The following is a 16,366-nucleotide window of genomic DNA, read 5'->3' on the forward strand; positions in this document are numbered from 1 at the left end:
TGTGATTTGAGCCCATTTCTCCATCTTTCCAAAAAATTTTCACTCCATCTGGATTCCCCTCTCTCCCTTTACTTCTAGGCAAATTCCTACCAGAACAAATATAAATTTCAAAACAGTAAAGTCATTTGGCTATGCTGGGGAGGTGGACAGGGGCCTCCTCTGAGGTCTGGTGGCCACCTGTGCCACCTCCTTTACTGTGCACAGATAGGCAGGCTGACGCTTGGAGGCCTGGCTGGGAAGGGCCCAGTTGGCAAGTGGTACAGATGTGGATTTCACACCAATTTGCTTCGGCTGCTAGAGACAAAGCTGGCGTCACAGGAACACAGAAGGCTCACCCTGCTCTGTGCTTTCATCTCCTACACCCAGGCTCTTGGTGGGAGTGGCAAAGCCAGAGCACCAGTGTTCCCACAACCCCTGTGACCTTCCTTAACCCCCTCTCCCTGCCCTGGAAGCCCACTACCTCGGGATCCCAGCAAGGACTAATTCATCCACCCAGAGGGAGGAAGGCCTCTGGGTGTTCAAGTGAACTCATAGTGCTTACTGTGGGCCAGGCCTGTTCCACACCCTTCATGTAGATTAATCGCTTTTGTCTTCAAACTGTACTTGTTAGATAATCCTTGGCCTCCTTACACTCCACCTCCTAAGTGCTGAGAAGTGTGCCACCATGCCTCTAGACTATATTCCAAGATCAGGCAATTTTCAAAGTCCCCCCACCCCCGGCTATCTTGAGATCCCTTGGAATAATAAAGTATCTATATGCCAAACTTTTTGGACATATGATACTACTAGGCACCTTTGTCAAATTTCTTGCCTTTCCTGGCCATACCTAGTCTATTGTCTTTTGGCGTTATCAAGCAAGACAAATCTAACTAGAACCAGTGACTCTGCTGGAGTCTTTTCACTCCAAGCACATGGGCCACTTTGTCCCAGATAACTTACTTAGAACTTCTTGGCAAATCTACCCAAGGCCTTCTTCACTTGCCCCCTAAATACTCCCACAACATGGATCAGACACAACTTCACAAGACAAGAGACTTTATTGTGACAAATAGCCTTTAGGCTCAAGGGCCAAAGCAGTAACTTCCGGCTGCTTGCGGCTTCCCGCCTTTTGCGCCCACATGGCAGAAGCATTGCGGCGTGACGTCACGAGCGCTGTGGCTTCTGATTGGCTCCTTAGCAGTTGAGGCCGAAGGCTCTGCTAACTCACACGTTGCTCCCGGGCCCAGGGCTCGGCGTGGATGGGCGCAGGCCGCGGCAGGCGCCACTGCGCTCCTTCTGTTGCAGCCGCCGCAGCGGCCGGGCCCAGCGTGGCCTCCAGGACAGCGCGAGGCTGTGGCGGTTCAGGACGAGGCGCGCAGGGTCGGGGCCCTCCGCAGCACTGCCCAGCAGGAGGTAGTGGGCACCCGGGCGCAGGCGCAGGCAGCCGCAGGCTAGGTCGGCACGGGGCACCCAGGCCTCCTGGCCTCCACGGCGCACGGGCCACGAGCGCTGCTTGAACACGGCCAGCACGTGCACGGATAGCCGCCACCACTCAGGGCCCAACGAGTGGACCTCCGAGACCGAAACCTGTGCGGACTCCGCAACCTGAGCGTGCAGGACTGCGGGAAGACACCAAGTCAGGCAAGCGGCAGGCTGGCCCTGAGGAGTGAGGCCAGGCCTGACACTGCCATGTGGCGGTGGGATGGGGCAGGCAGGGTCTAGATCAGTGGTTCTCAACTTGTGGTTCGCTCACAAGCCCTTGGGGGCATCCAACAACTCACAGTGGTTGCCTGAGACCATCAGAAAACATTACGATTCCTAACAGTGAAATTACAGTTGTGAAGTAGCAGCGGAAATAATGTTACGGTTGCAGAGGGTTCACCACAGCGTGAGGAACTACATCAGGAAGGTTGCAACCACTGGTCTTGATGTGTGCTGGACGCTAGTGAAGTGGGGGAAGGGAGACATCCAGGATGATGGTTGTAAGGACCACGTGAGTTGCTGGGGTGAGCGTGCCCAAAAATGGAATTGGGAAGAGCGTGTGAAGCAGGGTTCAGGGTGATGCTCACCAGAGGTCAGGCAGGGAGAGCATCCTGGGAGCTTCAGTCAGTGCTGGCTGAGGCTCTTGAGGCCATGCTACTATTAACAGTAGCCTCAGGATTCCAGGGCTACTGTTTTGACAACAAGGTCTCACTAAAATGTTGAGGCTGGTCTAGAACTTATTCTGTAGCCTAAACTGACCCAGAACTCACTGCACTCCTTCTGCCTCAGCCTCTGGGAACTGGAGATTTTGAGCCTGCACCCCTATGCTTAGCTTTGTCCTGAGTATTAATGTAACAGAATGAGGAGGTCCCCAGGAGTGGAGGCCTCAGGAAAGAGTGGTCGTGCTAGAAAGGCTCTGGGGTGAATTGGGGCCTCCAAAGGATGAAGAGGGCTAAGGCCTGAGATTTGCTTCAGATCATGCTAGTGTTGAGTCAGTGCTGTGGTGGGGCTAGGCTCTGGCTAGCAAGGCAGATCTGTAGGATCAGTACCCCTGAGGAGAGGGTGGGAGAAACTCCAAGACTTGTGACCCTGAAGACAGTTGATTGTCCTGAAATCCAAGGGGCCCATGGTCCTGTACAGAGGGAAGTAGCTTTGTTCTCTGGCTAGGCCCTGAGTACCTGAGACTGAAGGAAAACAGGATAGGACAGGGGCCTAGCATCTAGATCCCTCTCCTCCTTGCAGCGCTCAGAGATGTTGGGCTGAAGGACAGCACAAAACTGCAAGTGCAAGAGTACGGGGGACCAGAAGACACAGGAAGGGAAGGGAAGGGCATCCCCCACTATCTCCCACCATCGTCTCCTGTTCTGCCACATCCTGGCAGATGACAGTCTGTTAGGACCTAAATCCTTTCCCATTTAAAATAAGAAATGGAAGGTCAGAGGAAGGCAGGCCCCTTTTCTCCATCACTTACTATAATCCTGCTGGCAGTACCTCTGAAGGCTCATGTGCACGCTGGTGTCCGAGACGTTGCAGTAGTTTTGACACTGTGGGTCTGGAGAGGGTCAGGCTCTCTGCAGTGGGCTCCCACGGCCTGGGTCACAGCCCATCCCACCTCCCCACCCATTTCTATAGACAGCTGGACTGTTGGCACCCTCAAGAAGGGCTGGAGACCAGGCATGGTGGCGCACCCCTTTAATCCCAGCACTTGGGAGACAGAAACAGGCAGATTTCTCTGAGTTCGAGACCAGCCTGGTCTACAGGGCGAGTTCTTCCAGGGCTGCCAAGAGAAACCCTGGCTAAAAACAAATCAAAACAACGAAAAAACAAAACAGCAACAACAAAAAAGGAGCCCAGTCATCCCGTCTCAGATCCCTTTGCTGCTGTTCCAGCCTCTTACCAGGTCGAGACGCAGCAGAGGTGGCGGCAGGAGTGGTGGTTGCCTCTGGAATTCCTGGCGGCTCAGAGAAAAATTCAACTTCAACTCTGGGAATCCAGGCAAGCCAGCTCTCAAGGGCACAACCATCCTTGACCCTCTCCAAGACCACCCCCTTCCCTCATAAGCCCAAGGAGTCCAAACCTCAGCCCTTTTTTCCGAGGTTGAAGAGTCTGTCATTTCAGACCCGATTCCCTGAAGAATCAGAGCTCTTCCACGGTCACCCAAAAGCCAGCGCCACAGGCTGCAGTTGTCCACTGAAACCTGGCCTGTCACCTCCCATCCCAGTTCAGGGTTTTCGGCTTCCTGTGTTTGGGACTCACGTTGGCAGGGCATCTTGGGTGAGCGGCTCTGCTGGTATCCAGGACCACAGCGGTTGCATGTCAGGCCTGTGACCCCCAACTTGCAGGAGCACTGGCCACTGGTCTGGTTGCACATCCCTCCTGTAGCTCCAATCGGGTGGCACTGGCAGGCTTCACGACAAAAGGGATGAGATACTTGGGACCAGTAGGCGCCCTACAAAACTCATGTCCCATTCCCCAAACCTGAGTCTAGACTCCAGCCTCCTCCCTCACCCCCACCTCTGTACCTGCCAATACAGAATCCTAGCTCTGTGTCCTTTCCCCTTTGGCTTGGCTTCAGGCCACACTCACCCCTGCATGCCTTGTGACTAGTGATGGGCTGGCTTGGGTCCCTCCAGAACCCTGGCTGGCAGTAGTGACAGTGCCGCCCAGCTGTGTGGTGGCGGCACCGCTCACACACACCCCCACTACGGCCACCTGACAACCTGAATAGCTCGGAGTTGAATCGGCAGCGTCGGGCATGCTGATTGCAGGAGCAGGCTGGGGACAAGATGAGGTCAGAAACTGTCACACAGGCATATTAGGTTCAGATCTGTCTCCAATCCCCAGCTTCTCCCTGCCGTCCTGCTCTTGTGGAAGGGTGTAGGGCTGCGGTGTAGAGGCTGCCTTCGGCTCATCCCCAGGGCAGCTTCACTCTCCATCTACACTGCAGCCAGGTGTGGCATAGGGGTCAGCATTCAGCCTGCAGCCCTCCCGGGAGGACACAGTGCTGAAAGAATGGGCTGGGTGGGGCAACCCAGCCTCTGCCTGAAGGGGCCTGCTTCAGGGGTCAGTAGCTGCCTGAAGGGGCTCTGACCTGAAGGGGTCAGTAGCTCAGCCCCACTGACCACAGGATGGCATTAGCTGTGTTTAACCCAGAGTATGCACTAGGCCTCTAGGACTCCCACGCACTAGGCACCATGAACCAAACGTGTGTCTTTCCAGTCATCACCATTCCCATCCATAGGTGGAGAACGAGACAGTGAAGTCACCTGCCCAAGGCAGCAGGCTGGAGGGAGCCCGAAGCACAGTCTGGGCTGTGGCAGCAGCTTCCACTAAAGCCCAAAGGCATGCCGAGCACGTGCATTTTCCTGGGAGCGTTCTCAGATTCTTGAAGGCAGTGCCTGTCTAACCCCACTGCAGGGGTCTCTCTGACCACCAGGGCCTGCAGTAACAATCCACCAGAGGCAAGAAAGTAGTTCCATTCAACACCACCCAGTAGCTGATGTTGGTTCAAACTCAGAGTCTGCCCCAGTTGTTTATTTTAGGCATAGTTAATTAAGCTAATTAAGTTAATTAACAGCACAATTTGGTGAAGTTTCTTGATGACAATTAACTCAATCCTGTATGCAAAACAAAGCTTAAGAAAATTGAAACTTGGGGCTGGAGAGATGGCTCAGTGGTGAAGAGCACTGTCTGCTCTTCCAGAGGACCCAGGTTCAATTCCCAGCACCCACATGGGAGCACACAACTGTCTGTAACTCCAGTTCCAGGGATCTGATGCGCTCTTCTGGCCTCTGTGGGCACCAGGTACACATGAGCATAGATACATGCAGGCAGAATACACACAAACATAAATAATAGATATTTTTAAAAAGACACTGACACTCCTTGTAAAGTACAGGAGACATCTTCCATAAAGATGGGTTCCATAGATTCACTGGGAGAGCAAGGTCACAATAAGTGTCTGGGAGAGGATCCAGTGTGGTCTCAGCCACATAGATAGCACAAGGGTCACCAGGATGTGTCCACTCCCAGCCTTCTGGGTAGAAAACAGGTTACACATCCCTCCCTTGGAAGAGACAACTCTGTATGTTTATAACATTCCTGGTTCCCTCATGCTTCTCTGTGAGCACAAGGGCCTCATGCCTCCTGCTGATCAGAAACACTAGGAAAACAACAAAACAAAACCCAAACCTAAAACCACGAAAACCCCATCCATATAAATCAGTGGCTCCTTCAGCACCCCCAAGCCTAGGGTTCTGTCTCTCGAAGGAATTTCAAAGAGATGTTAACACAGAATGCCTGGTCACTCTATGGAAAGTCCTGGACTTGGAGGCTTGAGCAGGCAGCTCCCGGGAGCAGAGCAGAGGAATCCCAGTGTGGTGAGGGTAGAGGCAGCTGTAAAATGCCAGTCCATCCCCTGAGCCTCTGGTCCCGCTGTGCAGTGAGGCTCTCTGCTGGCTCCCAAGGGCTTAGGTGGTTCCCAGTGGTAGTGCTGCTGCAGAGGCTCACATTGGCCGCTTTCTGACCCAGAGTAATGGCTTTGCGTCATTCCCTTTCTGACAACTTGACAGGAAGGGGACAGTCAAGCTACCTTATCTGTAAAGCCACAGGGATGCACCTCTCATCCAGCTCCCCAGGGTTGCACTTGTCTTAATGTGGGTAGCTGTGCTCATCCTCAGGGATTACAAGCTCCCTAGCACCCAAGCCCGATGAAGCCTGTCCCAGCATCAGTCTCCCCTGGTACTCCCTGGGGTGTTGGAGGGCAGAGAACTGATGGGTGTGTATCTGCCTGTTCTGTCTGTCTGCATTAGTTGTCCATGGGCCTGAAGGTCACAGACAGGTGGAGCTGACATTGTGGCTGAAAGAAGAGAGGCTAGAGTATGTTCTGGAGATGACAGCATCAAGGAAGACACGTCCCTAAGAATCATCTTGGCTCTGTGTTCCCGCCAGGATCTTTTTTCTACCTGGGAATGGTATAATGGCAGGTGCTCAGAAGTGGTGGAAGGACAGAGCTCTGCTCCCAGGCCTCACTGTCTTCTCTGCAGCCATAAGGATAGAGCTGTCACTGCCCCCCCCCCCCCTTTATAGGGTTAGAAAACAGGCACAGAGAGGTCAGATCCGTGCCTGAGACCACATTACTGAGAGCCGAAGAGCTGAAATTGGGCAGGCCATCTACTAACACTGCTCCTAATTGTGTCCAGGGGCACTTAGTATGACAGCACCCAGTGGGAGCTGGGCAGGACAGGATTCATGCTCATACCAGCGTGACTGTGTAAGTGAATTATGGCTAGTCTCCTCATCCAGACAGTGGGCTGGCAGCTGGTGGGCCATCAGAATGTTTTATGGTTAAATATTCCGGGTTCCATGTCTCCCAGGAGTCAGGAAGTGTGTCTGCCCAGATCTTTGCCCAAACCCATTTCCACACCAGACCTGGGGTAGGTTCTGCTCAGGACTGTCACTGTTGTCACGTGGTTACATCTGGTGAGTGGAGTCCCTGACAGACGGTTCCGTGTGTGTGTGTGTGTGTGTGTGTGTGTGTGTGTGTGTATGTGTGTCTGTCTGACATGCTTGACAAACATGGAAAGGAAACCAGGTCCCAGCACAATGTGAGGACGAGCAAGGAAAAGCAGTTTTGAGGGGAAGAGGACATTCTGCATGCTTTGGGAGAAGGGGCCCAAAGCATGTTGTCCAGGGAGCCAAGTGGTGGCAAGGATTGGGGCCAGGACCCATGACTTACGCAAGCACGGGTGAGGATGCTGGGGTGTGGCAGGCCGCCAGGGCCAGTCTTGATGGGATGGGCGGCAGCTTTCACACCCTGGGCCAGTGGTGTGGTGGCGGCAGCGGCAGCGTGGGGGCCGTGCCCGAGCAGCACAGCGGGCAGCGTGGCCATGGCACTGGCAGCGGCCTCTTACTCCAGTGGTCATTAGCCCCGCTTTTCCGCCAAACTCCACACGGAGGTGGCTGGCCACTATCCTGGCCTTGGGGCCAGGTGGGGAGTGAAAGGTTACCTTCTCGGGGCCCCCCAGAGCCCCAGGCCAGGCAGGCCTGCGCCATAGTGGTCTCCAAGGACCTCCAGTGGCCCAGGCAGCAGAAAGAACCAGGGCTGGAGGCCCTGGGGTACAGAAACGCAGGGTGACAGACGTCAAGAGAAAGAAGCCATCCAAGTCCAGGGTCAGACTACCATTGCAGGCAGGGCCAGGGCTGGCTGCAGGGAGACTGCAGGTCTGGGGGCAGGGGGCTGCTGCCTTGCCAATCAGCTGGGTCACTGGTGGGAGGCAAAAGCGAGGGCGCCCTCCAGGGTCATAGCATGGGTCTGAAGTGGCCTGGCTAAGGAGAAGCAGGAGGCCGAGGGCAATGGGCATGGCCACAGCAGAGCCGGCACCTGGAGACAGAGGTGGTCGAGGGGGCCAGTCAGCCGTTACCCTGCTGAGAATTCCTCGCAGCCCTGCCTGAGCCCCCTCCCCAGCTGCCTTGAAGCGAGGAAAATAGTTCCATCTGGGGAGAATTACTGTTTACATAACCCGGAGGGAAAGAACGCAAGCAAAATTGAGAATTTCGCCTGAACTAATCCAGAGCTTAACACCCTAAAGTTACCCATCAGTGTCAAGGGGTTGAGGCCCTGGGGAGAGGGTGACGAGGAAGCAGCAGGACCAACAGACGTGAAAACCTGGAACAGTGAGTCAAGGAAGAGATGGAGAAGCATGGCTGAGGGAGGAAATAGACAAGAGGAGCAGAAACCAACACAGACCTCAGGGAAAGCCAGAGGGATAGACGGCACGGCAGAAGGGCAGAGGATGGGACACCCGGAATGAAGCAGGAGGTTCCGGGGCTGGCAGGGAAGGGCAGGTCTGCTCAGAGATGCCCATGAAAGCCTGAGGACAGTGAGAAGCTCAAGAGGGAAGGAAGAGCTGGCGCCGCCTGGCAGGAAGTCAGAAGCAGAGGCCGAGGGCTTGGCCCATGTAGATCAGAGTAGAAGCCTTTCCCACATGAGGTTCTAACCTTGTTCTCCACACCCTGGGCACGGAGGGGGGATTATTGCTAAAAAGCCCTGGCCTCTCTGCTACCTACCCCAGCCCTCCACCCTTAACCCTTTCCCTTCTAGGTGTATAGCCAGAGAACGGCACTGAGGGAGGGATGGCAAATGGGAGCTGGAAACCAGCACCACCTTGTTGTTGAAGAGCTGACACATGGGGAGCTGGGAAGGCAGAGCCTGGCCTTCCTCTAGGACCTGGGTGTGGGACCCCCCCCCAGTACATTTCTAGGACTACCTGGGCTATGGCTCTACCTGCTACCCCAAATCTCATACTTAACCACAGTGCTCAGGCCCTCGGAGCAGATCAGGGAGCTGATGTTGGGGAATATATAATGTGGGAGGAAGGACAAAAAGGAGGAGGTGGTATAAAGTCTGCCAGATGCCAGGACACTTAGAAATCAGAAATCCAGAGCCCAGGAAATGTTCGGAGCCAGAGGACTGAGGCTCTCAACTTCCCCCTCGTGGGACTGGACATCTTGGGACTTTCCTGAGCCCCCTGTGTGAACCGTTTTCTCTGAATCTGCACATAGGCTAAGAGCTACACCACCCTGTGCTCCCAGGACATTTCCCATGCGATCTGTAGGCCTGGTCCCTACCCCAGGGAGCCGTTATGCACCCGTAACACAGCAGGACAGCCCCCTTGAGCCCAATTCCTCATGTGAGCATGTTTCTTGCTGGGTAATTTCAGGTCCCACCTCTGGCTCTTAACACCATGAAGTACCATGCTGTGCGTTTTCAGTGTTTCCTGGGGTAGGCAGAAGCTAGCCCCTGCCCATTTGGGCCTACAGACTTCCTCCCTCAGTGGCAGGCCCAGCCAGATTCCGTAGGCCCCACAGTCAGCCTTGCTGGGCCACTGGGCTTTGGCATGCATCTCCTACCTGGCTATTAGGGCCCAGCCATTGGTCAAACCTGCCTGGAGAGAAGTGTCCTGTGGTCAGTCGTCCCCACATTCTTCTGTAGGAGCAGCACACGGTGGCTCTCAGGAGGAGTGAGAGAGGCTGTTGAGTGGCTGTTCTCAGGCCCAGGCTAGTGGGGTTCTGGGCGGGAGCTCAAAGCAGAGCCCGCAGAATCCAACACCACCGCCCACCCCAGACTCTAGCCAACAGCAGCCACGCTTTCCCACAGGGACCCCTGCCAGCCATGCCACCCGAGACTGCGTGGGACAGGGGCGCTGTCGCCCCCAGCAGGCTTGCTGCCTGGTGCCCTGGAGCAAACTGGCCTAGGAAGATCCAGGCAGGTAGGAATATAGCTGCAGCAGGGGGGCCCGGGGTTGGGGTCCTGGCCTGTTCTCACTTGCCCCACCCTTCTTACCTCAGGAGTTTAGCTTGCCAGCCCCTCCCAGTCCTGCAACCCCTGCCACGTGTGTCAACTCGATGTTAAGATCTGCTTTCAAGCTCTGAAATCCCCCAAGGAAGCCTCAGTCCAGCCACAGGGGAGACCAGAGGCCAGGGCTGTCTGCAGGGAGAGCAATGGAGAGTACCTCAGCCGGGCTGGATTTGGGGAGCAAAAGAGAGTAGGAAAAGTCAAAGGCAGCTCCTCCAGCAACTGGTGTTTAAGGCTCCAGGGATTTTAGCTGAAGTACTTACAAAACTGCTGTGCTCTGAACACCCGAGTGTATGGCTTTCTTCTGAGCAAAGCAAGGGTCTGTGCGCTTTGTCCTGAGTACGCATCCCATTCACCACTATCTTGCCACTGTGCAGAACTGGCAGGGGCAAGGCTCAGGGACCTGTTGCCTTGGAGAAAGAGACACCCTATACTAGTTCCAGGTGACCCTGGGGGCTGGGATCTCGGAGGAGCAAGGACAGGGATAAACGAGAGCTATAAGGCCCATGAAAGCTGGAGGTACTCGTTGTCAGAGAAGGCTGGGGCCAACAGACCCCACATTAGAGAGCCGTGTTCCCAGCAAGGGCTGTGAGTGGGAGGGCGACACATGGACCTGGTCCCTCCAGCAAGCTCTCCCAGGTCTGCCCAGCCTTGGCCAGGTCAGGCCCCCTTCTAGACAGAAGGACAGGAAGCTGGTCTGTTCTACAGACCTCAGGTAGCGTTTGCTGTGGAGCAGGGATGTGCTGTGGCTTCCGAGGATACAAGGAGAGCCTTGCCCTGGCTGTCTGGACCTTCAGGAAGGTTTGGGTCTGCTGTGGGACCCTCTCTGCCTAGCAAGGAGTCCCTCAGTTGTCCCCAGAGAGACCTTTCTTCCTCACTTTGTGCCAGTACCCTGGGCTGGCTGGGTGATCACTACCCAGAAGGCATCCACTGTGGGATGAATGGGGCAAGCAGCAGGTAGAAGCAGCAAGAGGGAGAGCCACAACGAACCAGAAGTGGCTAGTCCCCGAGAACTGAGACCTTAACCCCCACAGGACCTGGCTGCTGGAGAGCTAGGACCAGCTTGCTCTCCACAGTGACTGGTCTGTCATCAGCCTTGAGAAAAGAAGCAGGGCAGCACAGTGTCCGCTCTGTGAAACAGCCTCAAGATGGCACTGTTGACATAGCAGGAAGGAGGCGGGGCCTGGCCTCCAGATAGGAGCAGCAGAACACTTCCCAAAACAGCTGCCTTTTCCGTGAAGGGCTCCGGAGGCCACACCCTCTCCAGAGGCTGCCCGCTTGTCTAGAGCCTTTTCTCTTCTCCCTAGCCAGGTTCTCTGTCCCTGCTCTGCTCCGTGGTGCTCTGGATGGGCTAGGAGTTGAGTGGAAAGCCAGGAGTGTTGGCACGTCCAGAAGTGGCTAGGTTAATAAGAAAGTGAGCGGCCCTGGGGCACAGGAGCGAGGGAGCTGAGACAGCCTGCCTAACCCTGAGGCTGCACCAGGAATAAGCAGGAGGCCGCAGGTCATACTATGGTGGGATCCACCTGAAGACTTTGAGGGCCGCTGAGAAAGCTGTGTACTAGTTTGTTTTCTGCTGCTGTGATGAACAACCAGGACCAAAAACAACTTGGGGAGGAAGGGGCTTATTTCAGCTTGAAGTTTACAGTTTGTCATACATGGAAGTCAGGACAGGGACTCAAGACAGGAGCGTGGGAGAGGCTGGGACTGAAGCAGAGACCGTGGAGCAGTGCTGTTCACTGGCTTGCTATCTCGATTGCTCAGCCTGCTCTCTTCGGTCAGGACCACCTGCCCAGAGGTGGCACTGCCCACAGAGGTGTGGGACCTCCCATAATGGGTAATCACAAACTTGCCTACAGGCCATCTGATGGAGGCGTTTTCTCCATTGAGGAGGCCCCAGGCAACGGTACGTGCATCAAGTTGCCAAGAAAAATGAGCAGAGATGAGTCATGCACATCAGGGCCCAGACAAGCCTAGCAGTGCCAAGGCAGGACCTTATTGACTATGGCACTGCAGCTCTCTTCAGAGGAAAGTTGACTTTGAGGAGCTAATTCTCCCCGGCCACTTTATGGCATCCCGGTATTGAACATCAGTCCTGCCTGGGCGTGCTTCTGGCTGGGTCACCTTGCTGCCCGAGCATTGTAGCTCTGACAATGGGCCGGGCGACAGCAAAGTGACCAAGCATGCAGCACGCGCAGCTTGACACCCTGGGCCAATGGTGGCTCACCAGAGCTGGGGGTGGGGCTGAGGTGGGCTGTTAAAAGATTTTATCATGCTCAGAAAAAGACTTAGAGCTTATAGATTATTTATTTCTGGAATTTTCCATTTAATATTTTCAAGCCACACTTAACCCTGAGTAAGTGAAACCCTAGAAGGTCAGACTGTGAATAAGGAAGAGCTTCTGTAGCACATTGAATTTTCTCTTTTTGTTTTTTTGAGACAGGGTTTCTCTGTGTAGCCCTGGCTGTCCTGGACTCCATCTGTAGAGCAGGCTGGCCTCAAACTCACAGAGATCCAACTGCCTCTGTCTCCCTGAGTGCTGGGATTACAGGTGTGTACCACCACACCCGTCTTACATTGATTTTTCACAAACTCCCTGAAGTAGCTGTTAGGACTATAGAAATGCCTGCAATCAGATAAGATATGGCCAACTGTTTTCAAAGGTTACAGCTAGTCATACTCATTGAACAGGTGACAGAAAGATTCAGAGAGTTACAGTAAAGCCCATCCCAGAGCCAGACAGAAACAGTCCTGAATGGCGAGCTCTGAGGCCTCCACCTCCTGCCGAGTGCAGAGTGCAGAGTGATGGGGAAGAGTCTGACCGCTGGCCTTCCCTTCTGACTTCTGTCTTCTCTTACAGCTCTCCAAGGGCTCAAGGTCGTTTGCCCTCCCCTCTCCGCCTTCTACCTGCTTTTTGTGATCTTTGTGTTGTCTACCATCTTCCACTGCCACCAGCGCCTGGCTCTGGTGCCTGCGCCCTGGGCCTCTTCAGCCCTTGTGGTCTTATCCCCAAGACACCTGCCCCCAGAGGGCATGTTCACCATTAATGTCAAAGGCCGCCTGGGGAACCAGATGGGCGAGTACGCCACGCTGTTCGCCCTGGCCAGGATGAACGGGAAGCCCGCCTTCATCCCCGCGTCCATGCACAGCGCGCTGGCGCCCATCTTCAGGATCAGCCTCCCCGTGCTGCACGGCGACACCGCCGGGAGGATCCCCTGGCAGAACTACCACCTCAACGACTGGATGGAGGAGCGGTACCGCCACATCCCGGGGCGCTATGTGCGCCTCACCGGCTACCCGTGCTCCTGGACCTTCTACCACCACCTGCGCCCCGAGATCCTGCAGGAGTTCACCCTGCACGACCACGTGCGCGAGGAGGCCCAGGCCTTCCTGCGCCGCCTGCGGGTGAACGGGAGCCAGCCCGGCACCTTCGTGGGCGTCCACGTGCGCCGCGGAGACTACGTGCATGTCATGCCCAACGTGTGGAAGGGCGTGGTGGCTGACCGGGGCTACCTGGAGAAGGCCCTGGACAGGTTCCGGGCACGCTATTCGGCTCCAGTCTTCGTGGTCAGCAGTGACGACATGGCCTGGTGCCGGAAGAGTATCAGTTCCTCCCTGGGGGACGTGGTGTTCGCGGGCAACGGCCTTCAGGGGTCACCTGCCAGGGACATCGCACTGCTCACCCAGTGCAACCACACCGTCATGACTGTGGGGACCTTTGGGATCTGGGCTGCCTACCTCACAGGTGGGGACACTGTCTACCTGGCCAACTTCACCCAGGCCAGCTCCCCCTTCCACTTGATTTTCAAGCCAGAAGCAGCCTACCTGCCCGAGTGGGTAGGCATCGCTGCCGACCTGGGACAGGTCCAATAGAGGAACCTCCAGCCGTGCCTCAGCCTGGGCGCCCGAGAGGCATTTGGAGGTGGGGCTCTTGCTGTAGCGCATGGAGCTTGAGTGCCCTGGAAATGTGAGCACCCCCTGGGCTTACCTCAGCAGCCATGTGCAAGGTGACTTGACTTGCTTTCTACCCAGAGTGCTAACCGCCACAGGCCTAACCTGCTGTATCTGCAGTGTTTTCCACAGGGGGCAGTGTCTTCATTATGCGTGACAGACACCGTGACAGTGAACCACTCGGGGTCCAGCTCGCACTTCCCCACTGCTGTCTATCACTGAGGGGCGTCAGGGCACGCACCCGAAGACAGGAGCTGATTCTGGGGTATGATGGGGTGCTGCCTGCTGGCTTGCTCCTCTCGCCTTATAACTCACCTGCTGCCTTATACTGCCCAGGACTGTCTGCCCAGGTAGTCACTCAGGGTGAGCCGGGCCTTCCGACATCCATCCAGAAAATGTACAGGCCAGTCTGGTGGGGCCATTTTTTTCAGTTTAGATTCAGTCTTCCAGAAAGACTCTAGCTTGTGTCAGGTTGACATAAAACTAGCCCAGCACAGTCAGCTTTCTGCTTTCCTTCCTGAAGGGCCCTGGGAGGTGTTTGGTGATGGAGCTGCTCCTGCCCTGGTGTTATGGGGACATGGCATCTCTCACTGGGAGTTTAGGCAGCGACCTTCTCAGAGTAGGGACAGGTCTCATGGTAGACAAACCTGGGTAGTGGCTGGGAGGGAGTCCAGAAGAGAACTTTGATCAGCAGGGCCCACTATCAGGCAGCAGATGCTCCAGGGCCCAGCTCTCCAGGAAGCCTGACTCCTCCGGTATAAAGACTGGCCCATAAGGTACTGTCTGACAAATGACCTTCTGCCCAGGCCCTGCCAGAGCCTGGGGGCCACGGCTTCTCAGTGAAGCTCTATTGGAGCTGCCTGGCCTTGGTCTCTCTGTCTCGGTCACCAGAGTCCCTAAGTGTGACACCAGTATCTGCCTCAAGCTGGGACACCAGGAGAAGTGTGAGGCAGAGCAGCAGTTCATCCCCAGATCCCTGCAAAGCCAGCTCCCTACTGGACTACATCCTCCCAACCCAAACCTATAACTTGTTTCCAGTCAACACCCAGCCCTCTCCCTCTGTCAGGCATTGGTGTCCCTGGGTTTGGTGCACTTGAAAACAAGGAGGTATGAGAACCTTTATCGGTGTAAATCTTTGTCGATATTTTTAAAAAAGTATAATATAGTCATTCACATTCACTTAGCATTGCTACCTCTGACACTACTTATTTTATATTTTTGTAATTACTATTTTCTATAAGTGTCCTGGCTACACGTATACCTTGTGCATGTCTGGTGTCCACAGAGGCCAGAAGAGGGCATCAAGTCACCTGGAATTGGAGTTAGAGATGATTGTGAGCTGCCACGTTGGTGCTTGCAATTGAACCCCTGTCCTCTGGAAGAGCAGCCAGGGCCTTTCACCCCTGAGACATCTCTCATCCCCCTTAGTTTACATTTTGTTTGTGTGACAGGTGTGCCAGTGAAGCCCTGGCTGGCCTGAGCCCCTTCCGTCCCAGATTCTGTGTAGTGGGCAGAACACATTTTGATCCCACCCCACAAGACCTTACCCACTTGAATCCCCATTTCCTGGCTCACTCCTAAGGCTGACACCTCTTCCTTTACAGCCACAGGGATGTGTCTGTCCTTGCCTTCCTGAAGTTCTTGGTGTGGCTCCCCTGGCAGGGAGAGTGTGTTGGGCATAGGTAGACTGCTCCAGGGTTCTCTGTCGCCAAGGCTGGTGGCCACCGCTAGGGAAAATGGTAGCTTGGTTCATCCAGAGAGAATCAAAAATTGGCTTTTTTTAATCACCTGGCCTCGGGAGGTGCACTTCCTCCGGACACATCTCGTCTATCAGGACACTCTGACAGAGGCTTTTGGAACAAGCTGGTGTGGCAGTGCCAGACCTACCGTAGGCTGGACAGTCTAGAGGACAGAAATGGACCCAGGGCCTCACAGTGCGGCAGTAGCACCTCTAACTCCACCACAACGCACTGGTCTCAGTCCTGGAGGACTGAGATCAGGGTGGGCCGACTACTTCCGGTGGCTGAGATAGAGGGCCTGTGTTCCAGCCGCATGTGGCCTTCTTCACCTGTGTCTGCTGATTCCTTTCTCTCCTCCCACCTTTGTTGTTGTTTGTTTTCCAAGTAGACCAGGCTGGCCTTGAACTCAGACATCTGATTGCTTCAGCCTCCAGGGTGAGAGTCTTACTCTGAGGCACAGGCTGGTCTTGAACTCAAGGTAATCCTCCTGCCTCAGCCTTCTGAGGGCCAAGATTGCAGTGAAAAGCCAACATGCCTACTTCCTGCGTTTCCTCTTGTAGAGACTCTAATCCTGCCGGGTCAGAAGGACATACCCACTCAGCACACTACTCTGACCTCACTTTGAATTGCATCTACACGTCTGTGTGGAGTGGAGACCCCTTCAGTGTCTAATGCTGGCTCCAAGGAGCCTTGTGGCCAGCCTTCCCCCAGTCAGCTTGCTTATCCTGCTGTCTGCTCTGCCCTTTCCGCTCCTTGTCCCCAGGGTCTTCCGTGAGAGACTGGGACAGGTTGCAAGAAGGCTCTTGGGGAATTTAAGCTTTGAGCCCTTCGACCCCCAACCGCTCTGGTTTTCTCTGTTTCC

General features: G+C 55.2%; 2 protein-coding genes across 2 annotated transcripts; one reads left to right on the top strand and one right to left on the bottom strand.

Annotated features, from left to right (window-relative positions):
- Positions 1–1,203: 1,203 nt before the first annotated feature.
- On the bottom strand, positions 1,204–7,838 carry Ntn5 (netrin 5). The gene is made up of 6 exons (XM_055613456.1): positions 7,199–7,838; positions 4,048–4,236; positions 3,718–3,867; positions 3,359–3,412; positions 2,933–3,013; positions 1,204–1,598 (listed from the first exon to the last, which is right to left on the bottom strand). The coding sequence occupies exons 1-6, from the start codon at positions 7,821–7,823 to the stop codon at positions 1,204–1,206; spliced, it is 1,494 nt and encodes a 497-aa protein (XP_055469431.1). The 5' UTR covers positions 7,824–7,838.
- Positions 7,839–9,634: 1,796 nt separating this feature from the next.
- On the top strand, positions 9,635–13,687 carry LOC129681603 (galactoside 2-alpha-L-fucosyltransferase Sec1-like). The gene is made up of 2 exons (XM_055613611.1): positions 9,635–9,731; positions 12,675–13,687. The coding sequence occupies exons 1-2, from the start codon at positions 9,635–9,637 to the stop codon at positions 13,685–13,687; spliced, it is 1,110 nt and encodes a 369-aa protein (XP_055469586.1).
- The last annotated feature ends 2,679 nt before the right edge of the window (positions 13,688–16,366 follow it).

Source organism: Psammomys obesus, unplaced genomic scaffold, assembly GCF_907164565.1.
Source record: "Psammomys obesus unplaced genomic scaffold, mPsaObe1.curated_primary_1811, whole genome shotgun sequence".
NCBI classification, from domain to species: domain Eukaryota; kingdom Metazoa; phylum Chordata; class Mammalia; order Rodentia; family Muridae; genus Psammomys; species Psammomys obesus.